The 20426-nt window shown below is 38.6% G+C and overlaps 2 protein-coding genes across 2 annotated transcripts in view; one reads left to right on the top strand and one right to left on the bottom strand.

The window, feature by feature from the left end:
* The window catches only part of MAML3 (mastermind like transcriptional coactivator 3), a 628002-nt gene that overhangs the window by 1397 nt on the left and 606179 nt on the right, over positions 1–20426 (top strand). The window contains exon 2 of the mRNA XM_059922512.1: positions 3281–3321. Within this exon, the coding sequence (XP_059778495.1) occupies positions 3301–3321 (21 nt within the window). The 5' untranslated portion in view covers positions 3281–3300. The remainder of the gene's footprint in view (positions 1–3280; positions 3322–20426) is intronic.
* SCOC (short coiled-coil protein) overlaps positions 1–20426 on the bottom strand; it is a 41760-nt gene that overhangs the window by 11364 nt on the left and 9970 nt on the right. The gene's annotated exons all lie outside the window — the stretch shown is intronic.

Below are 20426 nucleotides of genomic sequence, written 5' to 3'. Positions count from 1 at the left end.
GGGAAGCCCCCTTTTAGTTTTAAATAGGGTAAAATATACATAAGACTTACCATTGAAATAACCATTTTAAAGTGTGCAGTTCAGTAGTGTTAGGTATATTCTCATTGTTGTGCAGCCAATCCCCAGAACTCTTTTCATCTTGCAGAACTGAAATTTTATACCCATTAAACGACTCCCCATTCACCTCTACTGCCAGCCCCTGGCAACCACAACTTTTTCTGCTCTATCAATTTGACTATTTGAGGCACCTCATGTAAGTGGAATCATACAGTATTTGTCTTTTGTGACTAACTTAGCATAACATCCTCAAGGTTCATCCGTGTTGTAGCATGTGTTAGAATTTCTTCTTATTTAAGGCTGAATATTATTCCATTGTAAGTATATACCACATTTGGTTTATCTATTCATCCTTCAGTGGACAATTGAGTTGTGTTTAGCTATTATGAATGCAGCTATGAACGTGGTATGTGCAGATATCTCTGTGAGACTGCTTTCAGTTCTTTTGGGTATATATCCAGAATTGGAATTGCTAGATCATATGGTAATTCTATTTTAAAAGCAACTTTTAAAAATGTGATATTAACACAAGAATAGACAAAAAGAAAGTTAGAAAGGCAAGTACCTGTACCTGGAAGTTGGTATAAAATAAAGGTGTCTGGTAAGGAAGAAATGTTGGTAAGGTTGTGGGAAAAACTATTACTCATTATTCTTGGTAGTAAAATTGGCACAGAAACTTTGTTAATTGGCTATATAAAAGACAAATTATGGTGGTTTTAGTGAAATTGGCTATTCATATAAAAATATGGAATTAGATCCTGATCTCACACCAAAAATAAAATTAAATTCCAAATGAAGTAAATGTGAAATGTGAAAAACAAAACTCCGAACTTTTAGGAAAACACAGATGTCTTTATGACACCACCGTAGAGAAGGATTTGTTAAACCAGACAAAACAGTGCCATTCATTAGGAAAAGATTTTAAATTTTGATTGTTTTATACACAGATGAGAAGACATTTTAAATCAAGTTAAAAGCAAGCCACAGACTGAAATAATATAGTAAAGCTCTGAAAATATAAAGAATTCTGACAAAGATAAAAAAAAATATTCAAATAACATAAACAGGCAACTCACAAAAGAGGAAAACTGAGTGGTCAGAAAGATTTTTTTTTAATGTTTACCTTCACTAGTAATCAGGGGGATCGATATTAAAACAAGATAAAGGGGTCAGTTCATTAAGAAGATGCAAAATCCTAACAGTGCTACAAAGTGGCACTGAAGCAAAAACCGATAGAACTGAAATAAGAAACTAGCCTACAACAATAGTCAGAAAGTTCATCACTCCCCTCTCTGTAATTTGTAAAACAAGTATACAGAAAATCTGTAAGGATAAAGAACCCAGGACCCAAGCTTGCCTTCACATTCGAATCACCTAGGAATCTCCTAATAACTCCAAAGAACAGCCTACATCCCAGACTTATTAAATTATGGTCTCTAGGGTGGGATACTGACATGAATATTTTTGGAATTTACAAAGGTGGTTTCAACAGTGTGCAGGCAAATTTGGGAACTGTTGATATAGAAGAGCAGAATAAAAACTTCTATCAACATATTTGACCTATTTGACATTTATAGAACATTCCACCCAATAACTAGAGAACTTGTCTTCTTTTCAAATGCACATGGAATATTCACCAAAATGGACCATATTCTATCATAAAACAACCTCAACAAATTTTAAATGATTGTAGTCATAACAAAATATTTTCTCTGCCCAGAAAGGAATTAAACTAGAAATCAATAACAAAAAGATATTTGTAGAAAACCAAGTAGTTGGAAATTAAACTACATGCTTCTAAAGACACTATGGGTCGCAAGAGAAGTCACAAGAGAAATTAGAAAATATTTTCAATAAATGTAAACATGTCAAAATTTGTGGGATGTAATGAAGCAGTGCTTAGAGAAATTTCTTTACCATTAAATGCTTATATGAGAAAACCACCTATGAAATAGTCTTGCAAAGAAAGTTTTTTTTTTAATGCAGCCTGACCCAATCAAGTCCATAAACTAGAAATTTAACAGGAAATACAGAGGAGAGAGAAATATGTTAAGTCTACCATCTGGATAAACTTAGCAAAATCTGACAATGGAACAAAACAACAGGACAAGAACAAATAACAAGAAACAAAGCCCTTTTCTTTAACAAATAAATCGCACTGGAAGAAAAAAGAATGGAAGGAAGACTTGTAGATAAAAAGACACTTAAAATACATTTTAAAAAACAGACCCAAAAAGCCTATGGTTTATTTTGAATGCACCCTTGGATGATAAAACTATTTTTAAAATGCAAGAAAATGATTACTATAAGTAGGATACGGTAATTCTAGAGCATTCAACTTTTTAAAATTTCAGAAACAAACATATATCTTGCTAGAGAATTTAAACTTAAAGGAAGTCTTTAGACAAGCTATCTGAAGAAAATAACACACAAAAAGGTAACCATAATATTAGAAGAAGCATATCATTCACAAAATGTTGCAAATTGGATAAAACAGTGTTGCTGATAGTTGTGTCCTTCAATGAATAGAAAAAAATTCTTGAAATGGCAAAAAGGTGACAAAAAAGAACAATACACCCAAGTGAATATAAAAAGGGAGTAGAAACCTTGGCAAACTAGCCATGAAGTGAACATTCATTAAATTATTTATTTACATGGTGTTTCATATTTGCATTACATTTTTCAACAAAAAATTGTTTAAAAATAGCCACAAAATTCCCTTCTGAATAAGGAAAACATTCAAGTACAAATAGGAACCACTGAAATTGCATAGAAATACTTGATTATAAGATGGGCATTCATGTGATCTGGAAGGTGCATATATTATAAACCCTCTAAATAAAAGCACAAATTAAAATATTCTTCATAGAGAATGGGGAACTCCAAATGGAAAACTACTGTTACAAGACAAAGTATTATGTGAGGAAGAAATAATAAATAATAAAATAGAGAACCTCCAAGGTTGTTTTGATGTTCTAGTCTGACATACTCTCATCAAGCACATAAAAACTTTGAACTTGTTTTCAGTAATTAGAGGGATCTAAACATACTGTGGATATTGTAAAGTGAAATATGCTAAATGGAGGCACTTTGATAACTTTCAAGTGTAACCAGGTGTGTTCCCGCCTACGTTACACTCATTAATTTGCAAAATGTGTTTCATCTCATTCCTAAAAAAGAACTCACATTTTCCTTTTTACTTATTTTTTTTTTCCCTTGAAAGGTTATTGAATTCATTGGAGAATGAGTGTTGTCCTGAATTTGGTGAGTAAAGAATATTTTCTGCTTGTGGAAACTTGATTTCAAGACTAGACTTAATAGTATGCTCTACTGCTATTTGGAAATTAAGTTGTTTTTGTTTACTTTTCTGAAGATTATAATTCCCTGATAATAACCAATAGTTGGCTAATTTGAACAGAATCATTTTCATTCATCTGTTCAATAGAGAAAATGTAGGAAGTTACCAGTGTAGTTTTAGTGTTTCTCAGATGAAAATTCAGAAGGATTTCAGGGTCTCCATGGAATCAAGCTTTGAACTTGTTGACAAAAATGAAAATAGTAAGGAATGATTCTGTGCAGTCTTGATGCTTATTTTTCTCTAGACGAAGTATTGTCTAATCAGTGTTTCCCAAAGATTGATGCTTATAGCTCTGGTTGAACATGACGAATAGTTACATATTTTATCAATAATAGAAAAATATGAATAATACAACTAACCCTCAGTTTGCAGATGTTGTTGTTTAGAACAAAGCTAAGTTCAAAAGTGATGTTAATTAAATTGTTAATTTAATATGGCAAAAATTACAACGTTGGTATGCAAATGTCTGGTTTGGAAAACCCTGGTCTGTCAACAGTGCAGTAAACATTGGTTTGAAGAAGAGGAAACCTGGGTTCCAGTTCTGACTCAACCTGTATGTGTTCATTCAATTCTTCATATATTTACTAGTTTAAAAGTTTACTTTAGAGTTCCTTAGAGCTAGATGCCATAGCATATTCAGATATTTGAAATTGACAGTAAGGTTATGGTGGATGAATCACTTTACCATAGACCCCTGTTTCCTCAAATGAGGGATTGGGATAAAGTTAATTCTGCTTCTCTAATATTGTATAAATTAACTGAGGAATTTATCAAGTAACACTACCAGTGAGTTACAGCAGTTGGTTCCCCATATTTAAGAGTCAACCTTTGATGCTTTGGTTGTGTCTGACAGTCCAGCCCTTAGCACCGTACCTGCCATAAGATCTGAGAGCTTTCCTGAGTTAAGTTATCTTTGAGCCGCTCCATTTTAGCTTTTATGATTTGGGGTTTCTGTGATTCTGTACACATGAATCTACCACTATCAATCATTTCAGCTGAGTACCTGTTCCACTAAATTTTTATAAAATAATCTGCTTTAAAATCAAGACTAATCATTGGGCTCTTGGAGCATAAAGGGGATTCTGGTTTTCTTTTGGTTTTTTTTTTTTGGATTCTGTTTTAATAAGACAAAGTGATTCTTTGAAGGGCCTAGGAGTCAGGGTTGCAAGAAAATAACATTTCACAAAAAGAATGCACATGAGTTGCTAGCAAGTCTCTAAAATGCTCGGCTGCGGATGGATTTTCTTACTTTCGATACACAAACGTAATCCTCATAGTTTTCTGTTTCCCTGGTAACTGTTTACACTAAATAATCAACTTGGGAGAGTTCCTCTGTCAGGCTGTGTCAGGATCTGGGATTTTACACAACTCGCAAGCTTACAAGTTAGCCTGCTATGAGTTCGTGAATGCTGGGAGAGGACATTGGATGCCTGCGTCAGAGTCCAAGGCCTCTGTTCCTCACAGCTCACAGCAGCGTGAGCTTCGTGCTGGTTTGCTTCTGTTTCCCATTTCTCCCAAGCCCCCATAGATGCCTGCACACGCAGAGGGTTATTGTACAGGGAGGGACGCTGAGCTCAGGGAAGCTATTGCTTTTACGGCAAGTGGGAGCATGCTCGCTCTTCAACCAGGGGAAGGCATTACTTCATCCCTTAGAGTTGCTCTCTGCAAACACACCCTCAGAAACGGCCTGAATAAAGGCCGGGCAGGTCCTTGTGCTCTTGGCAAACCAGCAAGAACATGCAGTGACGCTCAGGGCCCCTGGCCGACTGCCCCTCCCCCAAACCTCTAACCTCTTTAGTTTGTGACAAATTCCTATTTTCCTTCCTCCTTCCTTATACAATTATCTCAAGGGAAATAGGACAAAGTGTCTCATAAAGTGTTGGTGGGATGCCTGTCAGTCAAAAAGGATGAAAACTATACTAGGTGGCATTGAAGAAACATTAGTATTGATAGAAGTCAATGGCATAATCATAGTAAATAAATTTTTAAATAAATCAAGTCATATTTTGTAACATTCCCCCTACACTATTTTCACCATTTCAGCAGACTTTGCAACAATCAGAAGGAAGGACAAACCTGTCTGTAGTTTCTTTGAAAACAAATGGTTAAAATTAATAATTGCCAGGATAATTAGTAACACTCATCACAGCAAAAGCAGATCAAGGCTTCCCCAACTTGCAGCAGAGATCCGGCCAGGCTCCCTTTCTTCGTCTTTGCTAATGAGGGCAGAAAACGAGAGAGAACACCTTGCTGCTAAGGAGTGGGGGCTTTGCCCATCCTGCTCAGATATGGCCTCTGTGTCTGGTCTAAACGCTGATGACAACTAATTTAAACAGTTCAATCCCCTTAAAGCTGTAGAAGAAATAACTCCTCAAGTTATGGAAAGAGCCCAGGACTCCTTGCTACTCATCCTTGATGGTAGAATTGTGAGTTCTGGAGTTTGAAGTAGGTTTCCTTTATGCACAACATGAAGCTAGTTATAAGTAAATAGGATGTAATTTTCATTTGGGGAGAAAATTGATATGCCCTTCAGAGGCATCCTGGAGTCCATCCTTCTCACAGAAGTTTCTTCAGAGGTGATCTCTATAGATCTTTATGTTTCAGGGCATTAATTTCACTTAGAGCATTGTTTCTCCCACTTAAAAAAGTTTTATGTCAAAATACGTTTTAGTATATTTTCTAATAAGCATCATTGGCCACAACCCAACTCAGCATTTTAACATTTTCTGGTACGTATCTCTGTGGTTTAGTTTTGGATTTGATGTCAAAGGTGTATAGTCTACTCTTAATGTCACCTCAGAAAAGTATCATCAGCTTAAAAAAGCCACTGGTTTTGCCATGCTGCAAGTGACCACCTGCAGACATGGGAATTAGAGTGCTTGGTGGTCTGTGAGTACTAAGAATATCGGAATAGAAACCCTCCTATACCCGATTCCTTAAATCCCTTGAAGAAGAACCAGCTGATCTTCATGAATGCAGCCCAGTTGCCAGTACAGTGTCTACATATGTGTCTGTAAATACTGGTTGAATGAGTGAATGAATGAATTTTCTGCTTTGGGTCCTTCCTTTTTCTGTCTCATGAAAAGCAGACATGTCTGTGCTGCGTTAGAGGATGACACAGTATTTCCACAGTGTCTTTTCACTTCAGAGCTCACATGACTTTCTATTAAATTATCTCACTGCCCCTTAACACATCCCAGTGAGAGGGCAGCAAAGCCAAAGAAGTCATTTTCCTTATGGTCCAAGTGGTGGTTCTTCACACTTACAGAACATGAGGCACACATGAACCATCACCTAGAGTGACAACTGATGTCACCTCATCATAACTTACGTCTCTGGCAGCTGTCAGGAGATACTCAGAATACACTAAAAGACACCATGAACAACATTTAGGGGCCAGAAAGAGGGAACGGCTAGTGACTTGATGGCATATATTCTCTTTGAGATGGTACGCTAGTGACCTCTAGTGGCAAAATTGATTCAAGATCAGTTTCTATTGATAATTCACCACAAAAGATTTTTCTTATATCAATCCTGTGTTTTCCATTCATGTAGTAACATTTTCTACTTGTAGAATGACCTTAGTCATGCACAATGACTTACTTGTAGCTGTTCATATCCAAACATTATTTTCTCATTTCATAGAATCAACTTTTGAGCTGAAAGAGCTCTCGAAAGGATTTGTTGGTTTTATTTCATTATGTGTGGAAAATGAGACCCAGAGAAATAAAACGACTTGCCTGAAGTATCACTTCAGGGGTGGAACTAAAAGTCTAATAAGTCTAAGGCTCTTTTCAAACTTCAGATGACTGCAGCCCAGCTGACATCTCACTGCAACGGCATCAGGGATTCCCAAGGGAAAACTGCCCAGCTAAACCCCCTGAATCTCTGAGCCACAGGACAGTGAGCAAACAAAATGATTGTTGCCTTACAACACTAAGTTTTGGGGTATGTTATACAGCAAGAATAATCAAAACAAAGAATTTATTTAGGAAATTTCTCTGATTCTATACATAATAATGAAAAATACAAAATAATATGCACCTCTCAGGTACTAGTTAATCTTCTATTAATAGTCAAAAACATCAGCTATAATAAATCAAAGAGCTCTCAGCCCAAGTGAATACATATTCTAACTGATAGAAATATAAGTTCTCCTTCTTCCACTAAACTATACATTTTAAAGATATTTACATTTTGAAACTATGGACCCAGAAGAGGATATATGTGTTCTGCACCCTATAAAAATCAATGAGTCAGTCTCAGTCAAAAAGTATCATTGGAACTCCTAATGTGTTGCTCACTTAAGAGAATACAGAAATCTCTCAAAGAATTTATAATCTAGTTGGTAAGACATATCGAACCCACATTAGCTAGAACAACTGTAAAGCAGGGTGGTGCTAAGTATGACAGAACTTTGCAGAGAAGAGAGAGAGTGGGGCTGGATTAGGAACACATCTGGGGGTAGGGACATGATGGAGGGACCTTCTGACTAGTAGACTTGACATTTTCCCAACTGCAATTATTATGAGAGTTGGCAGTGCTTCTCCCTTAATTTCTTTCTGTATCTCTAATACCTGGCCCATAATGGGGATGCAATATAAACATAGTGAATGAATGGCTGAATGATATGTGTTTGGAAGTAGTAGGAAGTAAGTTGGAAAAAATTAATAAATGAAAGAGTGAATGAATGAATCAGCTGAGGAGGACATGGAAAGCCAAACAGGAATTTGATCCAATGGATTCCCCAGGTGGTGAGTGACATGTTTTCTAGAAAGATATATGGAGAGCTAAGTATCCAGAGTGAATCGGTAGGAAGAAACTACAGGAGGAGGAGTATATAATAACAACAGTAATAGCTAACATTACTGAGTTCTAACTATCTGTAAGGTGCTGTACTGAGCACTGAACATAAAATAATTCATTCAGTCCTTACCATAATCCTATAAGGTAGGTACTATGATTATCTTTACTTTGCACATGAGAAAACTGATATTGCTAGAGGCTAGCTTATACGACTCTATGACTGTTATAAAATTCAGTCGTGAGTGGTAGAGGCAGTGAAAAAGGAGACGAAGGCATATTACCATAAACATTTTAAAGAAAGTAGAAGCAGGATGTGTTAACAGATTAATCAACTATGGAAGATAAAAGTGAAGGAAGGGTCCAAGATGACCATGATTTTTAGTCTCGAGTTCTAGGAAAATGATAGTACCATGTTGCAACTCTGCCACCTGGGTGGGTTACCCTATCAGACTGCAGCCCTTTTTCACCCAAGGTTCTGAGAGAGAACTAAGCCCACCTAAGGTATTCATTGCATGAAATAAAATCAATTCTCCCCTTGCATCTAGAAAGGTACTTCTAATGTGTCATCCCTGGGAGAATTGAGAAAGTAGTCACTCAGATCCTTTTCCACGTTCCAAGGTTCTTTTGAGGAATCCTGGTTGAGAAAGGCTATCATTGTTTAGCAGAAGACTTACTTTTGAAAACTGTATTATTTAGCCTATTCACCCTTGTCCTTCCCTCAAAAAACAACCTCAAACTGTATAACTTTGACTAAGGAAGTCCTGGTTCCAAAGTTCTAACTTTGAGCAAATTCCTAGCTCTGAGCTGCAGCCCATTTGATGGCCAAATCCACTGAATTTAATTCTTCTTGAACTCAGTAGCTTGAACTGTTAGTTGTTTTGTTTGTTTTGCCTTGGTTTTTCTGTATGTTTTCCTTACAAAGAATTTTCTTGGAAAGATTTTCCCCTTCCATCAGTAACTTTGCCTTCTTAAAATGGTGACTCCAGGACCTAGACTTTGTAGGTTGGTGGCACTATACCTCTGTGTAGAGAGCCCAGAATCTCCCAGACTCTATAGGTCTTTCCTGAAGCACTAAGTGCTTCTCTCACCACTTGGGTTTGATGTGGTTTCCCTGCCTTGTAATCCACTGAGGTTGGGAAGGGCTTACCTCATGGTGACATTTCACTGGAAGAGTCCTATGTGTTGACCAGAACACCTGTAAACCCCTTTAGGTCAGTCACCAAGCTGATGGAAAAAGATTTCTAAAGCCTCCTAACCATAAGTCCTTCACCTTTTATATCTTTAAATACATAAAGCTTATGGAATTTTTGGGAAGGGATTATTAGGACTGAGGTGGTGACAGAAAAAGAAAATGAATTGCTATTTCAGGTGGAACAATAAAGAACTGTGGTGGATTTTAGCTAACTACAACCCAAAGTTCATATTTTGAGCTTAGTTTTTGCATATTAGCAGTGACAATTTTACAAACTTCAAAAATCATTTGTTTAGTCAAGGGTATTAGTTGTAGAGAATTTTCCCTTGTACATCACAAGTATTTTTACTATATTTATAATATATGTAACATTTATTCCCCATTTACCAGGTGCCCCACAGTTTTACAAGAACTATTTTATTTAATTCTTACAAAATGTTTAGAAGGTAGGTACTTGGTATCCCCATGCTATGGAAGAGGAAACTAAAGCTTAGAGAGGTTAAATAACTTGCCCAGTGTTACCACAGTTTGCTGAGCCAGGACTTGACTTCAGGGACTTCAGCTGCAGAGCTTGGAAACTTAATTATTACTCACTGTTGCCTAAGGAAAAGGCATCCTCCATAAATGAATAATAAGGGAAATAACTAGCCTGTGAAGCAATATTTACGTGTGAATAGTTAATAGACTTAGCAGCAATAGTTGTAATGTACAAATTATATGTGCTTAAACCTAAATTTCTCTGAGCTAAAGACTTCCTCTCCATGTACTAAAATTATAAAACTAAAACTTTTCCCCAAAATCATTCAATTCAGACTAGTGAAGTATTGTTTCATCTCCTGGACCAGAGGAGCAAAAAGTGCAAAGGTCAGGCCATGAGATTAGGAAGAAGGAAATAGGAAGAGGACCTTGGACAGCATAGATGTGAGGACAGCATAGATGGGAAGGAGGGAAGGTGGAAAAGAGGGAGGTAGAACAAGGCAGGGAAGGGAGAAACAAGACCAGAGATGTCAGTTGAGAGGGAGAAAAGTCAAGGTAAATACAAAGAATAGAGTGGATTTTAAAATTTGTGGAGGGAATAAGGAAGATGTGAGAAAAAAGAGAAGGCATGAGGTACAACAAATTAAAGATGCTACGATGAATCGACCTCTATTAGAATGTTGAAAATGAGACCGAATGTGATGGTGTTTTCCTTAAAACAAACGTAGGAGGAAGAGTTACAGTAAGTAGTCTAGTGAAATGACAAAGACAGCTCTGCTCTGTATCTTGACCATTTTGTCAACATGGCCCATCTGGTATGTGGAAGTTAAGATCATAACCCTAACATGAATCCTGAATTTGAGGTCCATGTGGAAATACCAGTGTTTGGCTTATAAACATCCCATCTTCTGAGAGGAATTAAGGTTAACAACTTTGGGGAGCCCAGACACATGGTAATAGGAACACGTGCTGTCTACACCCACCGTCCACGTGGTGGCCATTCATTGCAGGGGAAGCATCGCTTGAGGCTCAAACCAGACACACTGAAGTGACAGCCTGAACTGAGAGCCTGGTACATAGTAGTCTCTCATTAAATATTTGTTGAGTGGATGAATGGACAAAAGAATGTGCAGCTTTTCCTTGTTGGTCATTCTTCCCTGTCTCTCTTTTGGAGACTAATTTATAAGAGAAGAAGAAATCAAGTGAGTGTAAGTGAGAATTTTAATAACTCAAGGCAGTAGGAAGAGAATCCATATACGCTTGATTAAAATAAAACATATAAAAGATTTCAAGAGAGTAGGTAGCTCTTCCTCTTCTCCTTCTTTAAGGGCACGCTCAGGATTTTTAACCTACTCAATAAATTAGGAAACCATGAGTCTATTCTGATTTACATACATGCATACATAATAGTCTGATGTGAAATGGAATATTTACATAGTTTCAAAATATCTCCCACCCCCCAAATACTTGCTTATTATTAAAAGAAAAAGGAGTAAGTCACCACCATAACCAAGGGGGCAAAGTGAACCTCACTAGTAAAGGGATAAATACAAATTATGTACCACCTGATAGGGTGCAATGAGAAGAACACAGCATCACTTCCGATATTCTTGCCAAGTGTATCAATATTGAGGACCCTTTTATAAACTAACTGCTCTATAATCTTTAAAAGTATCAAGGTTACAAAAGTAAAGATTGAGAAATTGTTCCAGATTGAAAGAGGCTAAATCGACATGACAACTAAATGCAATGTATGATTCTAGCTGGATGCTTTTGCTGTCACGGATATTATCAAGACAACTGGTGAGACTTAAATGCACTTTGAAGATGAGGAGACAGTAATGTATGAATGTCAGTTTCCTGACTTTGTTGGTTGTATCATGATTATGAAGCAGATAGTCCTTGTTTGTAGGAAATGCGCACTAAAGTGTCCAGGGGTGATGGGGCATTGAGTTGGCAACTTACTCTCAAATAATTCAGGAAAAAAAGATCCTTCTTCACGTGCTTGCAAGTTTTTGGCACTTGAGATTGTTTCAAAATAAAAATAAAACTTAAACAAATAAGATACGACTATGCTGAAGGGTGGCATTTACAATTTAATGTCTTATCTCCCCTGCTCCCCACCCTCTGTGCCTGGTGTGTCCTATAGCCAAATCTACCACTTTCTACATTTTATTTTTCTAATACAACTTTTTGCATGCATCACTAAAAATGCAAAAGGCAGTGGTGATGTTTTGATAGATGTCCTTAATCCTAGCACTGGTATTTTCACATGCTTCTCAAAATCAGCACTCATGTTAGGATTAATATCTTTCTTTTATATATCAGAAAAACCTCTGTTAATCTTATCTTTAAGAAAAAAAATATTGTATAAATAGAACATGAAAATGTGATAACATAATCCCTACACATTAGTAAATACATTTTCCCAAGTTCTCATCCCATCCTAGTCCATATACATAAATTACTTTTACATGGTTGTAATCACAGCATAGGTACAATTTTATATTCTACCTTTCTTGTCTGAGCGTACTCCAATATTGTTAGAGAGCCTCTGGGGATCTTCTTGCCCTCTGAATCTATGATTACATTTCTGAAACAGTGACCTCATAACATAACTAAGGGACCATATTTCATTGTTAAATGCCTGCAAAGTGGGCACCTTATTGCTTCCACCTTGTCAGTATAATGCAGTTATGCAATCTGGTAATTGCTGTCCTGATGCACTGTCATTTGATGAAGGCTTTGAAGTCACTCAGACCTGGGCTGCTATCCCAGCTCTGCTTCATAAAAGTTCCTAAACCTTTCTGAGCCCCAGTCTTCAATCTCAAAAACAGGAATAATAATGTCTGTCACATGCTATTTGTGAGGATTAAATGAGATAATGAATGTGAAGTTCTGAGCACAGCACCTGGGACGTATTAAGTTATCAATAAATGTTATTAAAATTCATCTAAGAGATACATGACTAGTTAACAGAATGTGGGCTTACTCCAAATACTTAATTTTGTGACTCTCTTAGTTTTATTTGTGATGAATGTGGGTTATTTTTTAGATGGTATCAAATATCCAAAGAGTTCACCAGGATTTCTAAAGAAACCAACTGATTTTCCTAATTGTCTCCAGAAATGAGAACCTATAGCAAAATTAGAGTGACAGCTGACTAATCATCTTTCTCCAATGTCTGCTTTAGATTATCTGTCTACCACACCCCAAAACAAAAAGTTGAAAAAAAAGAACCCCTTAAAAATGTAATCATTGGAACATGACAGAAATATTAAACATACAGTTTGCTTTTTAAAAATGACCAGTTAGCTGTGAATTTGCCTAATTCCTTTTACAGTCAAATGATTGCATACTATGGAAAACGGATAATGTCCCAACTTACAAAATGGACCAATAAAGGAGTTACTGTTTGTGTTAGCAGGAAATATTCTACAAGTACTATTCTTTGAGAAATTCCTTGAAACATAGGCTCTCCCTGAGCAATTGTGTGTTTGATGATCACTGAGTATTTCACAGAGAGGCACTGGCTGAAAATTTTAGTGTTTAGGGGCCAACCATCATTGCCAACTGTGACTTGCTCAAATTATATATCAACTATGTTTTTTGGGTTTTTTTTTAACATCTTTATTGGAGTATAACTGCTTTACAATGGTGTGTTAGTTTCTGCTTTATGACAAAGTGAATCAGCTATACATATATATATATCCCCATATCTCCTCCCTCTTGCATCTCCCTCCCACCCTCCCTATCCCACCCCTCTAGGTGGTCACAAAGCACCCAGCTGATCTCCCTGTGCTATGCGGCTGCTTTCCACTAGCTATCTGTTTTACATTTGGTAGTGTATATATGTCCATGCCACTCTCTCACTTCGTCCCAGCTTACCCTTCCCCCTCCCCATGTCCTCAAGTCCATTCTCAACTAGGTTGTATTTACAGAAATTCTGTTTTTACACTATTTTAAAGCAGAAGGGACAGGAATCCACTGTACATTGAGGAACACTGTCATAGCACAAAGAAGCTCAAGCCATTTAAAATTCTAAAATTAAAAAGGATAAGAAAGTGTTAAAAAAAATCTTCTAAATACTTTTATAAACAAAGCTTTCTAAATAGTTATCATGACCTTAGAAAAACCCACTAACCTTTCCACCAAGAATGCAAATGAAAGCAAAATATTCACATAGATGAAGGAATAATAGTTGTCTTTTGTCTGCTTGGAATAGGTAGTGAAGATTCTCAGGAGGGATAAGAAAGGACGAATGTATTTTCAAATGCAAGCTTTTTCCACTTTTACTAGTGTCATGCTACCAGCGAGGAGAGAACCAAGCATGTGCACAGCCAAGTAGTCTGAGCCAAAGTCATTAAGCTGACAATGAAACGTGTGTGTGGAGAAACAAGGGAGCAATGATTAAATGGGGAAGAAAGCCAGTAAGGGCTGAAAAGAGGTGACTGTTGGCTGTGTGCATCCCAGGGAGGCTGGTGGAGGGAAGACCCAGGTCGCTCTAACATAAAGTTGGCAAGGAACAAACACATGAAAAGATGCTCAACATCACTAATCATTAGAGAAATGCAAATCAAAACTACAATGAGGTATCACCTCACACCAGTCAGAATGGCCATCATCAAAAAATCTACAAACAATAAATGCGGGAGAGAGTGTGGAGAAAAGGGAACCCTCTTGCACCGTTGGTGGGAATGTAAATTGATGCAGCCACTATGGAGAACAATATGGAGGTTCCTTAAAAAACTAAAAAGAAAACTACCATACGACCAAGCAATCCCAGTACTGGGCATATACCCTGAGAAAACCATAATTCAAAAAGAGTCATGTACCACAATGTTCACTGCAGTGCTATTTACAATAGCCAGGACATGGAAGCAACCTAAGTGTCCATCGACAGATGAATGGATAAAGAAGATGTGGCACATACATACAATGGAATATTACTCAGCCATAAAAAGGAATGAATTGAGTTATTTGTAATGAGGTGGATGGACCTAGAGTCTGTCATACAGAGTGAAGTAAGTCAGAAAGAGAAAAACAAATACTGTATGCTAACACATATATATGGAATCTAAAAAAATGGTATTGATGAACCTAGTGGCAGGGCAGGAATAAAGATGCAGACGTAGAGAACGGACTTGAGGACACAGTGGGGGAAGAGGAAGTTGGGACGAAGTGAGAGAGTAGTATTGACATATATACACTACCAAATGTAAAATAGATAGCTGGTGGGAAGATACTGCATAGCACAGGGAGATCAGCTCGGTGCTTTGTGATGACCTAGAGGGGTGGGAGGAGGCTCAAGAGTGAGGGGATATGGGGCTATATGTGTACATATAGCTGATTCACTTGGTTGTGCAGCAGAAACTAACACAACGTTGTAAAGCAGTTTTACTCCAATAAAGATGTAAAAAAAAGCTGGCAAGCTATTCTCCTGGACCATTCATGGGGGCTGCCACTGAGTCCCTTCCATTTCCAATGTCAAATTCAAGGATTGAAAATGAAGGTTAAAGCCTATCCGTGAAAGCAAAACATGTCTTTCTGAAACAGCTTTTACAACAACTCTGATTCTGTGATTGGAGTACATATTGTTTCCTGTAGGGTCACTGAGAGCTTTTTTTTTTTTTTAATTTTTATCTATTTATTTATTTATTTATGGCTGTGTTGGGTCTTCATTTCTGTGCAAGGGCTTTCTCTAGTTGTGGCAAGCGGGGTCCACTCTTCATCGCGGTGCGCGGGCCTCTCACTGTCGCGGCCTCTCTTGTTGCGGAGCACAGGCTCCAGACGCGCAGGCTCAGTAATTGTGGCTCACGGGCCCAGCCTCTCTGCGGCATGTGGGATCTTCCCAGACCAGGGCTCGAACCCGCGTCCCCTGCATTGGCAGGCAGACTCTCAACCACTGCGCCACCAGGGAAGCCCTCACTGAGAGCTTTTGAATCACTTAAAAATTATTCCTAGGGTTGAGGAGCACAGCTGAAGCTGGTTCCTCCAGTCTGCCCTGCTCTTTTAGCATCATCCTCCTTCTCTATACGCTCCAGATTCTCTTTGAAGGCTCAGAGAGAACCTTCAAAGGGTCTCTCAGGGGAAACCCAAGAGTCTCTAAGGAAACCAGGCTCTGACCCTCAAATTCGGAACAAGTCAGGCAGGCTGGAGGCCTGTGAGGGGAAATGTGTCCAAAGTGGATCCAACCCAATTGGGGCCTTTTTGAAATGAAGGTCCCCATGATGGAAAATAGCCCTCTGGCTCCCTTCTTGACAGGAAAAAGACGTGGGGAAGGTCAGCATCTCATTAGCTCATGAGCTCAGGTAAATCAAGTTCACCCTTGATCTTTTGAACCTCCTCTGGATTTTTCTCTAGGAAAAAAAAATTAGCACAATTATGAAGGCTTTCATATAAATTTAACATAAAACATTCTTACTCCCTTTTTTGTTGTTGTTAATCTAATAAAGAAAAAACACATTGCTGATACAAGGTGATTGATGGATGGTTTTGTCTTTTAAAGGAAGAGTCAAAATATTAATACTTATGTTTTGATGAGAAAATTAGAAAACAATCTAGATTACTGAAAATATTTAGATGCTGCCCTAACATTCTGTTTCTTAAGCTTGTTTATTAAAACTAGTTTTTGCATTATGCTAGATTGTTTTATTTCAGTTAAGTGGATACCTTCTGATGGAAGATTTTTTTTCGCAGAAAGAGCACTTACAATTTCTAGCGATACATTAGTGACCCCAGAGTCATAGCACTCTCAGAAGCTACTGAGAAGCAGAGTTAATCTCCTTTTTCTTATTGAATCTCTTCTGCTAAGTCTCAAAGGCATTTTGCTGGGCCAGGGGAGGTATTCCTAATGCCACTGTCCATATTATCTTCAGCTTACAGGAAGAGATATTTCACTCGGCCAATGTCATTATGTGTACTTATATGGATCCCAAATGCCAATTAAGATTTGCTGAAACTTTCTGCCATTGCTGGTGCAATGAACACCCTGTTCAAGCCACTAAAAACAAAAACACTTGTACCATTCTAGAGGTGATCTCTTTTGGCATCTCTAAGTATGTCTGAATGATCTTTTAAATTAATATTCATGGCCAAATTCACTGGAGGGTGTAAACTGAGGTGACGCAGGGAGCGTTTCACTGTTCCTGACCAGCACATGCGATCAACCCTCGCCTCATCCTTGTGTACTTATTGAAGGATGCCTCCACTCCAGGAGTCATCAGCACCGTATCCTCCCATGAGGTCCAGGGTAACGCGGTCAAGCCATTACCAGCAGTGCAGGGGACGCTGGAGCGTGGTGCTGGCTGCAAACACTGGCTCCATTCACCATCAGAAAAGAAAAGCCTGCTCCCTTTTCTCGGACAAGACTCCTGCTATGACTCAGTGTGTCTCCCAGCTGGGTAGCCATGAGTATGTTTCCTTCTTTAGCCCGTATTATAATGGAGGGTGAGATGAAAAGGAATACAGGCCCTTGATACCTTCTACTTGGAGTGCTAACTAATGCAGGGCGTCGTGTCTGATCTGCTGCTTGGCTGAGGGGATGGCAGATGGCCTTCTGAAAGCTTTTCAAACCCAGACTGCTTTCAGCGGGGCACGAGGGGGGTATTGTTACATTTTCCGAACGGTGGTAGGAAGAGGTACCAAATAAAAGCACACGACAATTGTGCCACTTCTCCAGGAAGCTTATTACCACCTTACAATGAGGGCTAATTGGGATGCCAAAAACAGACGCAGAAGCAGCTTTGACTATTATTCAGGAGAGATTTTAGAGAGCAGAGTCAGGAAGGAGGCTGAGGCATAAAGGAGGACAGTGGTGGGAAGAATATTGGCAGGGAAGAGGTGAGGGCCAGGATGAAGAGGAAAAAGAGGAGCTGTCTCATTTGTATCAGAAAAGAATCATGCTCTTGTTTAAAGGGTTTGTTCGTATCCACCCCCCGCCCCCTTCTACCACAAGCCTCTTTATGAGGAAGACGTCAACAGTCCGGCTTACAGAGCAGCATCCACAGGGCGCTGCCGTTACCATGACAACCAACGTGGACAAATCTTGGAGCCTTTTAAGAAACTTGTGTGTGATCTCCTTGAAGTGGGCAAAGGAGGAACTAAAACGTACTGAATACTTACTGTAGGCCAGGCTGGTTCAGGAAGCTTCCTTTATTATTTCATTTAATCTTCAAAACAATTCAGAGACATACTCTTATAATCATTTCACGACCGAGGAAACGGAGGCTCAGGGATGTTACATAACTCACTGAAAGTCCAACAGACTCAAGTCCAGGCATTTCTGACTCCAAAGTTCAAGCCCTTTCTGCCACACTACTCTGAGCCAATTCTCCAAATAGCCAGGTCCTGTCCACTACCTGGCAAGTGATAGTAGGTGCTCAATAAATGTTTTCTGAAAGCAGAACTAAATGACCCAGAAGTGGAGATAGGAAAGAAACTCTTAAAACTAGAAATGATTTAGGAAAGCTGACCCTAGGAGTCTATTCTCAGCTAGGGGCCCTCATCCCAGAGTACACACAAACTCAATCAGAATTATTTGGCCAAAATGTTTTGAGTGTCTATTAGGTGCCAGACATTGGGTTAGGTGCCAGAAGTACAGACATTTTAAAACCCAGGTTCCATCTTCCAGCAGCTCACAGTCTGTTGGTGGAGGGGACCCATATACACACAAGTATAATATGCTGTGAAAAAATATAGGTAGAGATAAGCTTGGCATTCTCAGGAAGGAGAAAGGAAACCTTACTCAGCCTGGGAAAGTCAAGGAAGGCTTCCTGGAGGAGGTGATGCCTGGGTGGGTTCTTAAAGGATGAATAGGAATTAGCCAGGCAAGAAAGGGTGAGTTGTGTTATTCCAGACAAACAGAGCAGTACGAGCAAAGTCCAGAGGCATGAAATAGACAGCATGTGCATAGAACGTTAAGTGTTTCCTACTGAGCCCAGACTGTGTGGCAGGAAATGACACTGAAGAGATAGGTAGAGCCAGGAAGAGGGAGACTTTAAATGCCACGTTAAGTGTCTTGGACTTCAGCCAGCAGGGGATGCAAGGCATTGATCGGTCTCTGCAGGGAGAGGGAGTGATATAGGCAGTGTGGAGGAGAGATGTGAAGGGATAGAAATTGAAATAGGAAGAACAGTTGGGCAGTTGATGCTGTGGTTTATGTGGGAGATGATGAGGGCCTGATCAGGGAAGTGGTGATAGGGTTGGAGAAGGCCAGATTAATTTGAGAAACATTTTCAAGGTCAAGTCAGCAGGAATCAGTGATTTGATTGGGTTGTGAGAAATGATAATGGGACAACGACATGTGAATTTCTCGCTTAAGGAACTGGGTAGATGATGCAGCCATTCATTAAAATTATGAATCATACGTGGGAGCAGATTATGGGGTGCCCAAGGGGTAAGATGAGTTCATTTGACACCTGGGACATATCTAGGTTCTAGCAAGCAGTTGGATTATGAATCAGAAACTAAGAAGAGAGATAAAGACAAACGATAAAGATTTGAGAACAGAAGTCTGAAAATAGATTCTTCTGCAGTCATATCTGGCCTGCAGATGTGTTTTGTTTGGACTTCCATGATACTGTTTTTAAAATTAGGATTAGGTGGAAAACAGGGAAGAATCAGGAGGTTGCACCAAAAAAAACCCTGTATTTTTGGTGTCTCTTGAAAACTCTGCTTTTTTGCATTTCCATTCTTTCATGACAGCAGCCAGCTAGAAGTGGGAAGCAGCTTGGCTCTCTGAGCAGGGCACATGGTCTTCGGGAGCCTCAGTCCTCACCTGGCTGGGCCCCTGGCCCAGAGGCTCAACGTTGGTTGCTATCTCATCATCACAATTGCTGTTGCCTTGCTTACAGTAGAGTTAAGAGAAAAGTAAACTTTTCTTGTTCTCTTAATCAAAAGTAGCAAAAGAAATCTAGTCCAAGAGGGCTGTGTGTTTCAAAGAAAATGATGTTGTGAAATTAATAATGTTCCCATATATTTGATTTGCAAACAAACCGTGTGCTTGTTGAAAGAATTAAACTTGAAACATCACTGTGAAATAAACCATATTAAGAGTAATATCTGCTATATTTAAAAGATACATGATGACTTTCCATTTGTTTGTATCTTCTTTAATTTCTTTCATCATTGTTTTGTAATTTTCAGGGTACAAGTCTTTACTATTGTTAAATTGTCCATACCACCCAAAGCAATCTACACACTCAGCGCAGTTCCTATCAAAATCCCAATGGCATTTTTTTACAGAAATAGAAAAAACAATTCTAAAAGTAATATGAAACCACAAAAGCCCCCAAATAACCAAAAAAACTTGAGAGAAAAAAAGAACAAAGGTAGAGGCATCACACTTCCTGATTTCAGAGTAATAAAAATATATTACAGAGGTGGACCTTCAAGATGGCAGAGGAGTAAGATATGGAGATCACCTTCCTCCCCACAAATACATCAGAAATACATCTACACGTGGAACAACTCCTACAGAACACCTACTGAACGCTGGCAGAAGAACTCAGACTTCCCAAAAGGCAAGAAACGCCC

This window comes from Balaenoptera ricei, chromosome 5 (assembly GCF_028023285.1).
Source record: "Balaenoptera ricei isolate mBalRic1 chromosome 5, mBalRic1.hap2, whole genome shotgun sequence".
NCBI lineage: Eukaryota > Metazoa > Chordata > Mammalia > Artiodactyla > Balaenopteridae > Balaenoptera > Balaenoptera ricei.
This window is presented reverse-complemented; position numbering and strand designations above follow the sequence as displayed.